The sequence below is a fragment of the Pongo pygmaeus genome, chromosome 1 (assembly GCF_028885625.2).
Source record: "Pongo pygmaeus isolate AG05252 chromosome 1, NHGRI_mPonPyg2-v2.0_pri, whole genome shotgun sequence".
In the NCBI taxonomy this organism is placed as follows: domain Eukaryota; kingdom Metazoa; phylum Chordata; class Mammalia; order Primates; family Hominidae; genus Pongo; species Pongo pygmaeus.
This window is the reverse complement of record NC_072373.2, coordinates 26,371,835-26,389,271: the sequence shown is the minus strand read 5'-3', so window position 1 is coordinate 26,389,271 and position 17,437 is coordinate 26,371,835. Positions and strand designations below refer to the sequence as shown.

General features: G+C 43.6%; 1 protein-coding gene across 9 annotated transcripts in view; it reads left to right on the top strand.

Annotated features, from left to right (window-relative positions):
* DISP1 (dispatched RND transporter family member 1) overlaps positions 1 to 3,880 on the top strand; it is a 200,243-nt gene extending 196,363 nt beyond the window's left edge. For all 9 annotated transcript variants that reach the window (XM_054497542.2, XM_063671788.1, XM_054497533.2 and 6 more), the window contains one exon: positions 270 to 3,880. In XM_054497542.2, coding sequence (XP_054353517.1) covers positions 270 to 3,857 — 3,588 coding nt within the window. In that variant the 3' untranslated portion in view covers positions 3,858 to 3,880. The remainder of the gene's footprint in view (positions 1 to 269) is intronic.
* Positions 3,881 to 17,437: the final 13,557 nt, after the last annotated feature.

The window sequence follows — 17,437 nt, the reverse complement described above, 5'->3', positions numbered from 1 at the left end:
ATTGGTTGAAGTTGTTTCACACTTGCATGTCATCCCCAAACAGTAGTTTTTAATTCAGAATAAAGAACCTAAAGGGCTTCCTGTAACATGAGGCCATTTAGGGGGCATTTCACCCTGTATTCAAACTGATTCCTAATTTAAGAGGATAATTGTTTAGCTTTTGTAACTTTCCCTGTCCCTCGAGGTCACCTTAGTGCAGACCTTTCCAGTTGTGAACAATTGTGAACCAATTTAAACTGTAGTCCTTCTGCTTGTCTCTATCTCTGCAGATCAGATCTCATCCCCAGTTTGGTGATCTCTGCCAGAGGACCACTGCTGCCTCCTGCTGCCCCAGCTGGACACTGGGAAACTACATCGCCATTCTGAACAATAGATCATCCTGTCAGAAAATAGTCGAGCGAGACGTTTCTCATACCTTGAAGCTGCTTCGGACTTGTGCCAAACACTACCAAAATGGCACTCTGGGGCCAGACTGCTGGGACATGGCAGCCAGGAGAAAGGACCAGCTCAAGTGCACCAATGTGCCACGCAAATGTACCAAGTACAATGCCGTGTACCAGATCCTCCATTACTTGGTGGACAAAGACTTTATGACCCCAAAGACGGCTGACTATGCCACGCCAGCTTTAAAATACAGCATGCTCTTCTCTCCCACAGAGAAAGGGGAGAGCATGATGAACATTTACTTGGACAACTTTGAAAACTGGAACTCTTCTGACGGCGTGACTACCATCACCGGGATTGAGTTTGGTATCAAACACAGTTTGTTTCAGGATTATCTTCTAATGGATACTGTGTATCCTGCCATAGCCATTGTGATTGTCCTTTTAGTCATGTGTGTCTACACCAAGTCCATGTTTATCACTCTGATGACAATGTTTGCAATAATCAGTTCTTTGATTGTTTCCTATTTTCTCTATCGTGTAGTATTTCACTTCGAATTTTTTCCTTTTATGAACCTCACTGCCCTCATTATTTTGGTTGGAATTGGAGCAGATGATGCTTTTGTCCTGTGTGATGTTTGGAACTACACAAAATTTGATAAGCCTCATGCCGAAACCTCAGAAACAGTAAGCATCACCTTGCAGCACGCTGCCCTCTCCATGTTCGTCACCAGTTTTACCACTGCTGCTGCCTTTTATGCTAACTATGTTAGCAACATTACAGCAATCCGATGCTTCGGGGTTTATGCAGGGACAGCTATATTGGTGAATTACGTTTTGATGGTCACGTGGCTTCCAGCAGTTGTTGTGCTGCATGAGCGGTATCTTCTTAATATATTCACTTGCTTCAAAAAGCCCCAGCAGCAAATATATGATAACAAAAGCTGCTGGACAGTGGCTTGCCAGAAGTGCCACAAATTACTCTTTGCCATTTCAGAAGCATCTCGAATTTTTTTTGAAAAAGTATTGCCATGCATTGTCATTAAGTTTCGCTACCTTTGGCTGTTTTGGTTCCTTGCCTTAACTGTAGGTGGGGCCTACATTGTATGTATAAATCCAAAGATGAAACTGCCCTCACTGGAGTTATCCGAGTTCCAGGTGTTCAGGTCGTCTCATCCTTTTGAGCGTTATGATGCTGAATACAAAAAGCTTTTCATGTTTGAACGTGTTCACCATGGCGAGGAGCTCCACATGCCCATCACAGTAATCTGGGGCGTGTCCCCAGAGGACAACGGCAATCCACTAAATCCCAAGAGTAAAGGGAAGTTGACATTAGATAGCAGTTTTAACATCGCCAGCCCAGCTTCCCAGGCCTGGATTTTGCACTTCTGTCAAAAACTGAGAAACCAAACATTCTTTTACCAGACTGATGAACAGGACTTCACCAGCTGCTTCATTGAGACGTTCAAACAGTGGATGGAAAACCAGGACTGTGATGAGCCTGCCCTGTACCCATGCTGCAGCCACTGGAGCTTCCCCTACAAGCAAGAGATTTTTGAACTGTGCATCAAGAGAGCTATCATGGAGCTGGAAAGGAGTACAGGGTACCATTTGGATAGCAAAACCCCAGGGCCGAGGTTTGATATCAATGATACTATCAGGGCAGTGGTGTTAGAGTTCCAGAGTACCTACCTTTTCACACTGGCTTATGAAAAGATGCATCAATTTTATAAAGAGGTGGACTCGTGGATATCCAATGAGCTGAGTTCGGCCCCTGAAGGCCTCAGCAATGGTTGGTTTGTCAGCAATCTGGAGTTCTATGACCTCCAGGATAGCCTCTCCGATGGCACCCTCATTGCCATGGGGCTGTCAGTTGCTGTTGCATTTAGCGTGATGCTGCTGACAACTTGGAACATCATCATAAGCCTTTATGCCATCATTTCAATTGCTGGAACGATATTTGTCACTGTTGGTTCTCTTGTCCTGCTGGGTTGGGAGCTAAATGTGTTGGAATCTGTCACCATTTCGGTTGCCGTCGGCTTGTCTGTAGACTTTGCCGTCCATTATGGGGTTGCCTACCGCTTGGCTCCAGATCCCGACCGAGAAGGCAAAGTGATCTTCTCTCTGAGTCGCATGGGCTCTGCGATTGCCATGGCTGCCCTGACCACCTTCGTGGCAGGGGCCATGATGATGCCCTCCACAGTTCTAGCTTACACCCAGCTGGGCACCTTCATGATGCTCATCATGTGTATCAGTTGGGCTTTCGCCACCTTCTTTTTCCAGTGCATGTGCCGGTGCCTTGGACCACAGGGTACCTGTGGTCAGATTCCTTTACCTAAAAAACTACAGTGCAGTGCCTTTTCCCATGCCTTGTCTACAAGTCCTAGTGACAAGGGACAAAGCAAAACACATACCATAAATGCTTATCATTTAGATCCCAGGGGCCCAAAATCTGAACTGGAGCATGAGTTTTATGAATTAGAACCTCTGGCTTCCCACAGCTGCACTGCCTCTGAGAAGACCACTTATGAAGAGACCCACATCTGCTCTGAATTTTTCAACAGCCAAGCAAAGAATTTAGGGATGCCTGTGCATGCAGCTTACAACAGTGAACTCAGCAAAAGCACTAAAAATGACACTGGCTCTGCCTTGTTACAGCCCTCTCTTGAACAGCACACCATGTGTCACTTCTTCTCTCTGAATCAGAGATGTAGCTGCCCAAATGCCTACAAACGCTTGAAATATGGCCCGCACTCTTGCCAACAGATGGGGGACTGCTTGTGCCACCAGTGCGCTCCTATCGCTAGCAGCTTTGTCCAGATCCAAAACGGCGTGGCACCTCTGAAGGCCACACACCAAGCCGCCGAGGGCTTTGTGCACCCCATCACGCACATCCACCACTGTCCCTGCCTGCAGGGCAGAGTAAAGCCAGCTGGAATGCAGAATTCTCTGCCTAGGAATTTTTTCCTCCACCAAGTGCAGCACATTGAGGCCCAAGAAAAAATTGGCAAGACCAATGTACACAGTCTTCAGAGGAGCATAGAAGAGCATCTTCCAAAGATGGCAGAGCCATCGTCATTTGTCTGCAGAAGCACTGGATCATTACTCAAAACGTGTTGCGACCCTGAGAATAAACAAAGGGAACTCTGTAAAAGTAGAGACATGAGCAATATGGAGAGCAGTGGAGGGACTGAAAACAAGGCAGGAGGGAAAGTGGAGCTGAGCTTGTCACAGACAGATGCAAGTGTGAACTCAGAACATTTCAATCAGAATGAACCACAAGTCCTATTTAATCATTTAATGGGGGAGGCTGGTTGTAGGTCTTGCCCAAATAATTCACAAAGTTATGGCAGAATTGTGAGAGTGAAGTGCAGTTCTGTGGACTGTCAAATGCCAAACATGGAAGCCAATGTGCCTGCTGTATTAACACACTCAGAACTTTCTGGTGAAAGTTTGTTAATAAAAACACTATAATAAATACAGCATTCAATTCAGAACCAGTGCCTCAATTATTCTTTTAACATGGAAGTAAAATCCAGAAGCTTAGAAAAGAAGCCCAAAAATACAGCAACAAGCATGTTTCACATTAGCAATTATAGAATATTTTTATATTCTGTAGGAACAATAAACTTACAAGTCTGCTGAGTGCATTAGGTTATTGGATTGGATGATTGTTGGATTTTATATTTTCAAAAAGTATAGTTTTTTACATTTATGCCCAGCTTGAAAAATAATTGTCTGTCTGTCTACCCTCCCACTGCAGTGAATCGGAGATTTGAAGTTTAAAGTTTCCATTCTCCCGGGCCATCATATTCACCTGGTATCCTCATTCTAGTGTATTTCGTGGGCAGTAATCAGGACTTTTGATTGCTCAACATAAATACTAGGAATTGCTCTAATTTTAATAGAGCCACTTCAGTTGGGATCCAAGAACTAAATTAAAACTTAGATTTTTGGTGAGTCCTCATGTAAAAAATCAATTGCCAAGCACCTTAATAATGCTTCCCACATGTCTGCTTTAGTAGACTTTACACGAAGCCAAGAACACACTTATATCCACACCAGTGTCTTTTCCGCTTTAGCCAAGATGTACAGTTGTTCAGTTATTTGAGCTCTTAACCCAGGAGCCATGATCATCATCTGTGTCAGGCCACAATTATGTTAAAGGCACAGAAGGAAGGGCATGAATGAAGAGATGTGATCACACAAAATAGTGCTGCACTTCACAGTATACATTGCATGATGCCCGAGACAGATCCAGGTCAGGTGAGCATTCAGAGCAAAGGAACTTGGATGAAGTTTTGCTTCCAACTCTGCCCCTAAGGGGCCATGTTTAGAAGGCTTCTTTCTCCTTTGTTAAAAAGTGTCTCAAGACACATAAGGATTATTTTCTTGTGCAGCTAACACCTGGAAATGCTAAGCCTTCAGGCAGCATCTTAAATACACTTGTGTATCTCATGTTAGATCAGTTGACAGTAATTGAGCTGTTGGAGCATGCTTTCTGGATAACACTTCAGATGATAGTCCTCATCATAGGGTGTCATCTGATCCTTTGTGCATTCCAGCCCCATCCTGGAAGTGTTCTTCTGCATTCTGCTTCCCTTTGGAGTTCTACCTCCAATTTGGTCCTCCGAAGAAAACAGTGGAAATATTTGTAAATACAATGTTCCCTCCAAACGTTATATTGGTTATTTTCTAAGAACAGTTTTCCAAATTAGATCTGCATGTTATTCCAGGGCCTGAAAAAAATGCTGTCAGAAGCAGGAAGGGATCTTATGGGTCATTGACTCCAACCCACATCCACTAAACCACATATTTGTTAAGCAACTTTCCAGCTTTTGCTTGAACGCTTCGGTGACCAGTAGCTCACTACACGTCTACCTTGGTTGAACCGGAATCTGTTGTCCTATAGTTTTTCTACCAGTTTGTCCTCATTCTGTTCTCTGAAGTGAAAGCAAACATCCCTCCTGCTAACATTCGCAGTTCACTGAGTTCATCCCGTGAACACGGATTGAGCATCTACACACTGTGTAGCTGAAGTACACAAACAGACTCTGATTACACTGCAAGGAGGAGGACCAGCCCCCAGGAGTCTGGATGGCACTCCCGCTAGTTCACATAGAGACGGAAATAACTTTTGCTCAAGTATTATAGCCAACTCTCAGGCAGCGTACAGGGAACTAAACCCTCTAGGTCTCTCACATGTTCTGTTGCTAAGCTGCCTCTCCAAACCAGTTAGTTTTTTTAACACTGACATTCAGGAGCTTATGTCCATTCCCATCGCACTTAATTCTGTTAGATAAATAAGGGGACATATGGAGGAGAAGGAGCACTTGAAAACACGACTCACGATACCCAACACTAGAGTCTTTGTTTTCCCTCTGAAATGTGTAACCATAAAGTTATGTGAAAATTTAGTAGCCCAAAAGCACTTTTTTCGGCCACCCACACGGATTGAATTTAAAGGCAATAAAAAAAAAACACCAATTTCTTTATGTATGATCTAACCTGGAAGACTTTCAGGTAAGCTAAGTGTCATTTGATTTGAAAATGAAGACTAGAGGGAGGAGGGGGAACATCCTAAGTCTTCTCTCTGGGTTCCATCAGGGAGGCATGGTTACCGTGCACTGTGCCTGCTCTGGCTCCACGGGGCTGGAGGGGCCTCCCCCGTCCCCCATTCCCCATCCCCCATCTCTGATTAATTACCCTGAACCTTGAATGCAGCAGTGAACCCTTTTCACATTTATTTCATCTCCAGATTTGGGCCTTTGAATTGACTATGTTTTTCACAAATGGATTTCTTTTTTTAAAAAAGTATTTGCTGGGGCTAGAAAGTTTTAAGATTTTTTATTTCTTTTTTATTTTTAATTCATTACTGGGCAGCAGAGGATCACTATTTCTGGTAGTGTTTCACAAAAAATTTCATCCGATCTTCTAGGTAATTTTCAAAGCAGATAAGAGGTTAAATTATACATAGGGAAAAGAGCCCTTTCCTCTGTCTGTGAAATACTTGTAACTTGGAAGGTATTTGGTTATGGAAAGAATCTGCAGACTGTCACTACAACAAGAACATCTTTGAGGTTTGAGTCCATGTTATCAAATTTGTTCCTGACTTCTCCCCTGCAAGGTCACTCTTTAAATTCCTATTTTATTGAAAAGTGGAAGAGGCCAAGAGCAAGGAGTTTTTCACAGAGACAAGCTGTGTTTGAAATAACTACACCGCTTCATCTGTGTGTCTTCATTTCTTGTGTGTAATTGCTGTAAAATGCACATCCTCCTAGAATAATATTCTTTAAAGGTAGGCTAAGCTGCTATTAAATGTTATTGTAATAATCTATGCCCCAGCTTCAATCATTCTAAACTTTTTAACTTTTGCATGGGGTGATGTGAAGAGTAGTTTACAAATGTGATCTTACAGGAGATTAGGAAATGTTCCTGGTTCCCATTGTCTCACATGGAAACCATCTTTCCACCAGCAGTTAGGATAGTTTCTGAATGAAATAGCAGCAAACAGTGTCTGAAAACAGCTGCATCTTTTCACTTTAATGAGGAGAGTCGTTTTAGAAGAAAAAACAATGAAACCTGTGTTTTAAAAAAATCCAGACTCAACTGGGATTTTTTCATAAGGTTCAAACATAACCACAAAAATAGAAATTTGTTGAAATCACAAGGGGATTGTTTTTTATGCAGAAGAAACTATCACGTCCAAATAACCTGTATGCCACAGTGGAGCTTTCTGAAATGTTTGCTGGCATTTAGTTTATCTCTAAGTATTGTTACATTAACCTACTTTTTTTGTTAGACATTTTCATTAATGTTTGGTTTTGTACACTAAGGTTTCATATCTTTGCATTAAATATAAAGAAAAAAGTAATGAATATGCAAGGTTGATTAGTGGAATCTTGTGCCCTTTGTTCTTAACAGTGTTTTAATTGCCATAATTTTGGGGGGGGTGTGTGTGTGTGTGTGAAAAGATGTCACTTCTCTTTTTGTTAGCTTTGTAAACCAAAGGGTGCTCACACAAAAACAACTAAGTAACCAGAATCAACAACAGTTTCCAGCAGATCCCCTAAACCATCAGTTAGAACATGAAGCTGACAATACAGGGGCCAACTAGGACACAGTTCACTAACTCAGCGGAGCCTGTGGGCGCATAAGTATGCTTTCCTGAGATTCTGGGGCCGTGAGTGCTGTTTTAAGTTTTATGGAGGGGAACATGAAATACAGCGATGATGTTCTGCATTCAGAAGTCAGTCCAAGAAGGAGCTCCTTCTAGCTTGCCTATTCTTACGGTTTTAGGTAACCTTGAGAACCATAGACTTTTTATTTTGAATAAGAAGATAAATCAGTGGCCCAAATTATTCACAGTGATGTTGTAGAAAACAGGTTCCCTTCTTAAGGGATTTAAGCCAACATTTGAAATAACAGTCAACACCTCTGCCTCTCTCATCTGACCCATAAAATGACTGCACTTCTTGACTTAACTTTATGCTTCATTTAGTGACTGTGATATTCACAACACTATGACGATCACAGTGAAATAGTTCAATTCCATGTTCTTAAATCGACTGGAATAGCTAAACTTCAACATTTACCCTTTCAAATCTTTTTTTTTTTTTTTTTTTACATAACTTTCTGTAATGTAATCTATAGTTTCCTAAAAAAAAAATTAAGGGCAGATTATTTTTAGCAAGAAATATTTTTCTTTGGGGCCGGGTGTGGTGGCTCATGCCTGTAATCACAGCACTTTGGGAGGCCGAGGCGGGCAGATCACTTGAGGTCAGGAGTTTGAGACCGGCCTGGCCAACGTGGTGAAACCCTGTCTCTACTAAAAATACAAAAATTAGCCGGGCATGATGGTGAGTGCCTGTAATCCCAGCTACTCAGGAGGCTGAGGCAGGAGAATCGCTTGAACATGGGAGGAGGAGGTTGGGGTGAGCTGAGATCGTGCCACTGCACTCCAGCCTGGGTAACAGAGCGAGACTCCATCTCCAAAAAAAAGGAAAAGAAAAATATTTTTCTTTGGAATCCAATAAGGTTCTTGTAAGAGCCGGTTTTAATTTGAGGCAAAGTAACAGAGTAAAATTGGCTCAATCTCTATCCACTAATTGGCCATTTTTGATCAAGGCATTGGACTTTTAACTTGCCACTATTTAAAGGGGAAAGGATTTGCTAAATAAACCAATAATCTAAACAGGATTACAAAGAGCCTGTTTAGCCTGCCTAAGAAAACAAACCTCTAGAGTTTAAAAAACTGTAGTGTTACTGTCTTTGCAACATAATATGATCATTACAAATCTTATTAATTTTTTAAAAAAAGGGTCCCGTGGGATAATTCCTAGGCAAAACTTTACCAGATGTTTTAAATACTAGGTGAGAATGGGAAAATAGCATGGATTTTTCAAGTGGTCCTCAATGTGGTCTTTCTGAGATTCTCCCCACTCCCACCAGCTGCATTATTCTATCTTGGGAAGCTCTCTCACCCACAGAGTGACTTCTATTTCTCCCTTTTGTGGCAGCAATCAAGAGCTTAATTCACTGGAGCTTTAAACCATGGAGTGTGTGAAGGCACAAGCATTCCTCTCCCTCCAGCAAGATTTCTGTTTGTAAAGAGATCTGAGGGAAGGCTTTGTGAAACAAGCAAATCTCTGACAATATCCTCACTCAGATTGAAGTTCGCCGGTGTTTGTTCTTTTTTAGAGCTTGATCTCTTCTCTTTACTTTTACTTTCCTGAATAGTGCATGTGTTATTCGTCATACATGTGGGATGGGACTAGATATATACCAAATAATTTGAATTGCTCAATAATTCTGTCACAGATCCCAGTTGGAATTTCTTTGCCTTGCCCTGCCCTGGAAAAGACCCTGGGCTCTGGCAGATAAAGGGGAATTCCCTTCAGTGAGTGGCTTCCCTGCCAATCATGGCAAATTACACAGCTCTCTAGTAAATATCTGCACGATGCCAACTGAGAAGAAGCAGAGGTCAGAAAAGCCAATTTTGAGACAACACTTCAATCCTTCCTCTAAGTCACTGTGATTCAGAAAACATTTAGGCGCATCTCCTATCCTGGAAACAAAAACTGTGATTTTTGCAAAGGTTTTGAGATGCGACACATTAAAGAGGCTGTTGTGTAACTCTTACTATCCAGTAGCTTTTATGCTCGTCATCGTGTCATTCGATTCTACTCATTAACACTCATCCTTCAAACATTCGAGCAAGAACAGCCACTTTCTAGTACGTCAGGCCATCCTTTGTCAGCTGATTCCCTGTCACACAGATGCTATCTATATATTTGCCTATATTGCAAATATTGTATATATTATATATAGTATATAAATGTGTGTACATACATGTTTTCAATGTATAGATTTGCTGCAAATACTTCAATATAATAAAAAGTGTATTCTACTTGTTTGTCTTACTGTGACCTCTGCTGTGTTTTAAATAAGGTGTTTTTATTTATGTTCCAAAAGCTATATCACTGTATCCATTCACTACATTCTTGGGGTACCATAGAGGTATTTTCTACTCTGACTTTATAAGCTAAATAATTTTAAGGATATCCTTCATATTCTGGTTGTAGCATATTTTTTATAGTTTACAAGTCCCTTTTCCATGCATACTTAGCTAAATTACATCAGTCTTCTGATGGGTGCTGTGGTTTACACCTGTAATCCCAGCACTTTGGAAGGCCAAGGCGGTCAGATCACCTGAGCTCAAGAGTTCAAGACCACCCTGGGCAACATGGTGAAACCCTGTCTCTACTAAAATACAAAAAAATTAGCTGAGCGTGGTGGTGCGTGCCTATAGTCCCAGCTACTCAGGAGGCTGAGGCATGAGAATCTCTTGAGCCCGGGAGGCAGAGGTTGCAGTGAGCTGAGATTGCTCCATTGCACTCCAGCTTGGGCTACAGAGTGAGACTCCGTCTCAAAAATAAATGAATAAATTAATTAAGTCGATCTTCACTATAAGTTGTCTGCCAAAAAATGTTGAAGGAATTAATGAGTAAATGGATGAAAGGATACACAGGTTGTTGAAGTAGTCGGGGCAGATAATTTTCCCTTGTTTACAGATGATGAACTTGAGGTGAAGAGACTTAACTTTTATCACTTGCCTGACAAGTTTTAAATCAGGAATCCAGAGTTTTTTCCACAATATAAACCTACCATGATGAAGCCATTAAAAAAGTGGTTCATGATTTCTTGATATCATTTTAATTTTAACCATCCATATGACTCCTCTTCTGATGTAATTATTCACTAGCCTATTTCTCTTGACTTAGTTCTTATTCAAGGTAGATACATATTTTTCTAGTTTTTTATTTGCCACTTATGCTTATGGGTTTTGTCACGTAATATTTGTTTCATGTTCGTTTTGAGGGTCTCATAATACTCAGAAATTGAAAAGCAAAACCCAAGATCTGCAGTGGTTTCTGCTACAATAAGCTGAACTTAAGATGAAACTTTGAGAAAATGGATAGACACAATTGACATTTTCCAGAATACACGTTTTATTTTAAAATCCCCTAACTCAGTGTTTTTGCTAATGCACACTGAAGTTCCCTTGATTTGTCTGCCATCCATGTATAGATTTACTCATTAATCCAACAGACATTGCTGAGAGCCTGCAATAAGCCAGCTACTGTCTCAGTTACTGGAGCCTGAATAAGACACGGCCCCTGCCTTCCAAGAGTGCAGAGTAGTAAACAAATCATTACAAGATAAATGACTGCTTGGAAGAAAAATCAATTTTACAACACACAAACAAAGGATTAATATCTCTATCATACAAATGTAAAAGAAAAGAGAACCAATAGAAAAGTGGGCAAATTAAATAACCCGGCACTCGACAGAAGGAGGGATACAAATGGACAATCTGTTCACTAGTTGACTTACCATTTGAACTTACACAGTTGTCCAGAATTTTAGATAGATGGCTTCCAGTGTTGGAAAGGATGTGGGCGAAAGAGGTACTGTTTGGACGGGTGAAAATCAACACAATATTTTGAAAGGGTAGTTTCTGACAACACTGTGGATGTTTATAGTCTGTGATAGAAGAGTCTCATTTCTAGAAATCTCCCCTTCAGAAATGATGGCATATGTGTGTGCCATGTCTATGTATGGGAGTGCCCATCACAAGAATTCGAAACAAATGCTGTCCATCAGAAAAGCCCTGGTTAAAGAAAGCTATGGAATACGTGGTAGCCCTTTAAAAGAATGATGTAGATTTTTATGAACTCACCTGTAAAGATATTCAGGGTACATTGTTAAGGAAAAAAAATAAGTTGCAAATAAAATAGAATGATATAACAAAACTTTTAGCAAGGTTTCCTCTAGTGAAGAGAGTCAAATATAAGACTACTTGCAAATGATGGAGTAATTTAACATTATTTAATAATTTTTTAATGTGCTTGGAAAACATGATTTTAGCTTTCCTTTTCAATATTGTATTTTATGTATTTTTTTACATTGCAAGAAAGCAATGGGCCACACAGCAGAGAAGGGGCTGTCTACGCGATATTTTAAAAATAGGTGAATGTCCAAATGGCACAGTTTAGTGTAAGTATTGTAACCCAGGAGTGCACAAAACGTCATAAGAAAGGAGAAGAAGGGAGAGAATCCTGTGTGTTTACCATTTATGTGGTCTCTTTTCATCTATTATCCATTTAATCCCTGGACAATCTAGGAAGTCAGTAATATTACCTCTATTTTACAGATGCATAAATTGAGGATAAGAAAAATTAGGTAACACTTCTAAGGTCACACAGCTGTGTAGCAGCAGAGATAGATTTTAGCCCAGGCCTGTTTAGCAAGCTCCCAACTGAATGTTTGGGCCAGGTATTATAGATGTGACCAGAGGAGAGAGCTGCAGTCCAGGCAGAGGAAACTGCAGATAAGAGTCAGAGACTTCAAAGAATTTAGCCCATCACAGGAACGTTTCTAACAGGAAGAAGTAAAAATTTCTCATACCTGATAACAAGAAGACTATAAAAGAGTCTTCAAGTCACACCAAAATCAAAATCTTTTTTCTACAGGTTTCTTTATATGCTCTAGAACTAAGGGCTTGAACAGGGGCTTCTAGAAAGAAGGCAGATCTGAATCTAGACTTCCCGTCTCACACAGTGATTCGTGGAACAGGGACTGTGTGTGTGGTGGACTGTGATCATTCCTGGGTACCCTCACATTTTGACAGCCTCTCCATATTTCAGAAGCTTCCCCCATATTGTGGATCTACTTTTCCAGTATGGCAGCCAGACATGGATTCCCAGCCTTGCTTGCCATCAGGCTGCAGACACATGACTTAGTTTCTATCAATCAGATGGACTTTGGTTTGAAAGTGATGAAACAGGCCGGGTGCGGTGGCTCACACCTGTAATCCCAGCACTTTCGGAGGCCAAGGCGGGTGGATCATGAGGTCAAGAGATCGAGACCATCCTGGCCAACATGGTGAAACCCTGTCTCTACTAAAAATATAAAAATTAGCTGGGTGTGGCGGCGCACACCTGTAATCCCAGCTATTCAGGAGGCTGAGGCAGGACAATTGCTTGAACCCGGGAGGCAGAAGTTTCAGTGAGCCGAGATCGCACCACTGTACTCCAGCCTGGTTGACAAAACGAGACTCCGTCTCAAATTAAAAAGAAAAAGAAAAAAAAAGTGATGAAACCAGCTGGCACCATGGCTCAGACCTGCAAATGCATGTGATTTGGGGTTGTCAATGTCGGTAGCTCCCTTACCAGGACCATTCTTCAGTGCGGCGCTGGAAGTTGTTCTAGAAGCTTGGGTGCCTCCAGTCCTTGCAACATTTCAGTGAGTTTTCTAATGTCCTTAATAAATGCTCTCCTGCTGAAAACCAGCTAGAATAGATTCTATTGTCTGCAACTCAGGACCATGACCAATATAACACAGGGACTCTAAGGGGAGAGGAAGAGCCATCCTATCACCCTACTGGTCTTAGCTTCAAATAAGGAATGGAGAAAGCTATGAAATAAAGTGTGCTGGCCTCTTTGCTAACACTTTGTCTTCACTTCTTTAAGGTTAATGAGTTCTAATCATGTTCAGAATTTCCCTTAGAGTTTTAAATTCTGCCCCAAGACAATTACATCTTTCATTCGTTTATAAATACTCTAGTAGTAATGTCTTGACCTCATAACCTCTGAAACATTCACTTCCCCAGCAAATGCTAACCACGGAAACAACTCAGCCAAAATGCATAACTGATAGGAGAGAGGCAGGGGCTAGGCCTAACTCCCACAGGGAGTTTCCTGGGAGGCCCACCTATCTGAAAAGAAGACTGAGAACTGAGGGGAGGGGAGGCAGACAGGTGAGAAGACAGCTTTCAAGTCCTTTGATTTTTTTTTTTTTTTTTTTTTTTTTTCCGACAGAGTCTTGTTCTGTCGCCCAGGCTGGAGAGCAGTGGGGCCATCTCTGCTTACTGCAACCTTTGCTCCCCTGTTCAAGCAATTCTCCTGCCTCAGCCTCCAGAGTAGCTGAAATTACAGGTATGCGCCACCACACCCGGCTAATTCTTGTATTTTTAATAGAGACAGGGTTTCACCATGTTGGCCAGGCTGGTCTCGATCTCCTGACCTCAAGTGATATGCCTGTCTCGGCCTCCCAAAGTGCTGGGATTACAGGCGTGAACCACTACACTCGGCCCTGAGTGATGGACTTTCATGAAATAGAAGCTAGCTTCGTCTATTTTAAGTAGAGTGAAAAGATTTTTGTGAGAAGAATTGGGGTGCCTCATGGAACCCACGGGCAGGCTTCCCAAGGGGCTGGAAGCAAGAGATCTCTCCCCTGGTCTTTGTCTCTGCTGTCTCTCTCTGTTTGTCTCGGTGTCAACAGGCGTGAGCCACCGCGCCCGGCAGCAAAATAAACTTTCTAAATTGACTGGGACCTTTGATTTCTTAAGAGAAAATGATCTGTTAATGCAGGCACTGGGGAAGAACATCACTGAGAAGTACGGCTGGAGTGCACACAGCCTGCTGGGCTGGTCCTAGGCGCTTTGCCCACTCTAATAAATGGGAGGTGGATTCAGAGGCCTAAACATACAAAGAGGTTCTCGTGCAGGTTGTTGTGCATTAGAGGAGTCATATCTTAAGGAAAAAGGCCTGGGAGAGCTTCCCATCTGCCCAGGGGAATTTAGGAGAACTGGGCCTTCCTGCTGAGCGGCTAGCGTGGGAGTTAGTGGGGGGAGCCTGGAGTTGGGATTTGCTTGCTGAGGCCATCTGAGGCCAGTCTATAGTTATAATGATTTCCTAGCTCTCTGTCATCTTTGGAGGTAGAGGAAGAATTATTCTTCCTCGTGTAGTAAGCAGAGCTTTATGAAAACAAAAATAAAGACTAAAAGACCAACAAGTGAATGTTGGGTAGGGAATTGTTACTGCTCAACAGGGAACTGCACCCACCTGGGAGATGAGGTTGGAGGAAGAGAAATGGGGTAGGTCTTTCAAGCCAACAAGGTGTGCCCTGTCTCTTTGGAAGCAAGGCTTCTGAGATGATTAGTGGCTGTCTGGTGACATCGGGCTTGCTGAGAAGGCAGGCACCAGGCTGGCTGGAGAAGGTTTGTTGTTGGTGGGCAGGCCCTACGGTGCCCACTCCTGGGTCTTGGTGCATCCAGGGGTAGCAGCCCTGCACATCTGCCCAGTGCTGGCTGGCCGGGTGGTCAGTGGGTCAGTCTGCTTCTTGTGTGGCTCTGCCTCTGGCTTTCCATCAGGTGCAGGGGCAAAGGGGTCATGGCTGGAGAAAAGCAGCCAGTCTTCTGTGGAAAGCCAAGGGGCTTTATGTGTGTGCTAGATGGCAGGGCCCATGGGCCACGCACAGCCCACCACAGGCAGGCCGGGGCCCCTTCTCACCACCTCCCTACCTGCTGGTATTTCTCTAGGGCTCCCTCTCCCCTACTTTCTCACAAGCTGAAGAGCCTGTGGCCTCCACCCCCAGCCCCTGGGAAAAAGCCTGGCTAGGAAGCAGTTGCCTGGAGTCCGGCAGGAAACCTGCACTGGTGTGGCGGAGAGAATGGGTGGCTCTTCCTTATCTGCTGGGATGGAGCAGGCCGAGGGGTAAACAGGAGGCTGTCCCAGCACCGGGAATTCCTGGATGAGGTGTTCCTCTTTAACTGGAAGGAAGGGATATCCTGTGTATAAGTCCATTTTCATGCTGCTGATAAAGACATACCTGAGACTGGGAAGAAAAAGAGGTTTAATTGGACTTACAGTTCCACATGGCTGGGGAGGCCTCAGAATCATGGCGGAAGCTAAAAGGAACTTCTTACATGGCAGTGGCAAGAGAAAAATGAGGAAGAAGCAAAAGCAGAAACCCCTGATAAACCCATCAGATCTCATGAGACTTATTCATGAGAACAGCATGGAAAAGACCAGCCCCCATGAGTCAATGACCTCCCCTGGGTCCCTCCCACAACATGTGGGAATTCTGGGAGATACAATTCAAGTTGTGATTTTGGTGGGGACACAGCCAAACCATATTATCCTAACATTGATTATCAAGATGGTCTCATCCAGGAATCCTTCCAGACCCACAGTAGGAAGGGGTGAGATGCACGTTTGATTTTGGGCACTGATGGCCAGGATGCTCTCTGGGTTGGAGCCAGGACCCAAGGCCCCTCGAGGCCCGGCTTTGGGGGACAAAGCAGAGAGAAATCAGGATCACAGGAGCACTGTCTGAGGATCAGCTAGGCCTGGATTCAAATCCAGTCCCATCCCTCACCAGTGTGAGCTAAGCCCGCACCTTAGCCTCTCCGAGTCTCATCTGTGGACGGGGGTCACACTGCTTGCCTCCCTGGGCTGCCTGTGACAGTGTGCACACCCTCCACACACCACATTCGGGCCCCAGGTGGGCATTTGCTAGGAAACTGCACAGCCTGGTTCCACTTGGTCATTCTGAAGCCACAGCTTGCCTGTGTGGGTGGGGACAAGAATAAGAGAGGACCTTGCCCAGAGTGCTCAGTCTTCAACACTGGCCCCTCTTCTGCAGGGACCTTGCAGGACAGGGCCGAAGGAGATGTTGTGGCCACTCGATGACCTGCCCTCTCTGTAGGGGATCAGGAACCACAGGTCTGGGTTGGGTCTTGGGTGGAGCTGGGGATACAGTTGGGAGTCTGGCCCACATCACCGTTAGACACACAGAAGACTCCCGCCAAATCCATAGTCACCAGGCCTGCGGGGACCCTCCGAGGATGCAGAGAGAACTGCTTGACTAAGGATGGGGCAGTCATCCCTTCCTGTGTCCAGGCAACTGGAGAGAGCTGGAAGTCAACACCTCACATGGACGGTGGAGCCTGATAGCCCCGGCCGCATGTGCTTATTGAGCACTTAACATGGGGCTCATGTGAGGGAGGAAGTGAATCTTTAATTTTAGCTTATTCCCATTTAAATGGCCACACACAGCTAGTGGCTGCTGCCTTGGCTAGCCCAGGCTAGGCTGCAGTGGTTCCCAAACTTTCATGAGTACAAGAATCACCCAAGGAGCTTGTTGAAAAGTAGGCTCAGAGATTTGGGTTCAGCCGGTCAGGGGAGGGGTCAGGCAGGGAAGAGGCTCTGGAGTTGCACCTTAATAAGCAGTCCACACTCTGATTTAGGGGCCACCTGGCCATCTGTTCCCTCCTCCTCCTCCTCTCTTTCTTCCCAGCCCAACTTTCTCTTTTACTCTCTTCTTATTCTGTGCCTTTGCCTCCATCATTTTATTTCCATTCCATTCCATTCCATCTATCTACAATTATGTGTCACTTAACGACAGGGGTACATTCTAAGAAATGTGTCATTAGGTAATTTTGATATTGTTGTAAAACAGAAAGAAAATTGTAAGGCCCCACTGACCATCTGAATGGACTCCTGCTCTCAGCCAAGGGCATTCCAAAGTTAACCTGAAAAACTAGTTCAGGCCTTGATGGGAAGTGGGAGCTGGACATACCTCATCATTCCCTCCTCCCTCTTGGAATTACTGACAGAACAGATTCTTTAAGTCTGATAAGAAACATTTACAGTCTGGTCTCCCCGAAGCCTGCTACCTAAAAGCTTCATGTGCATGATCAAACCTTG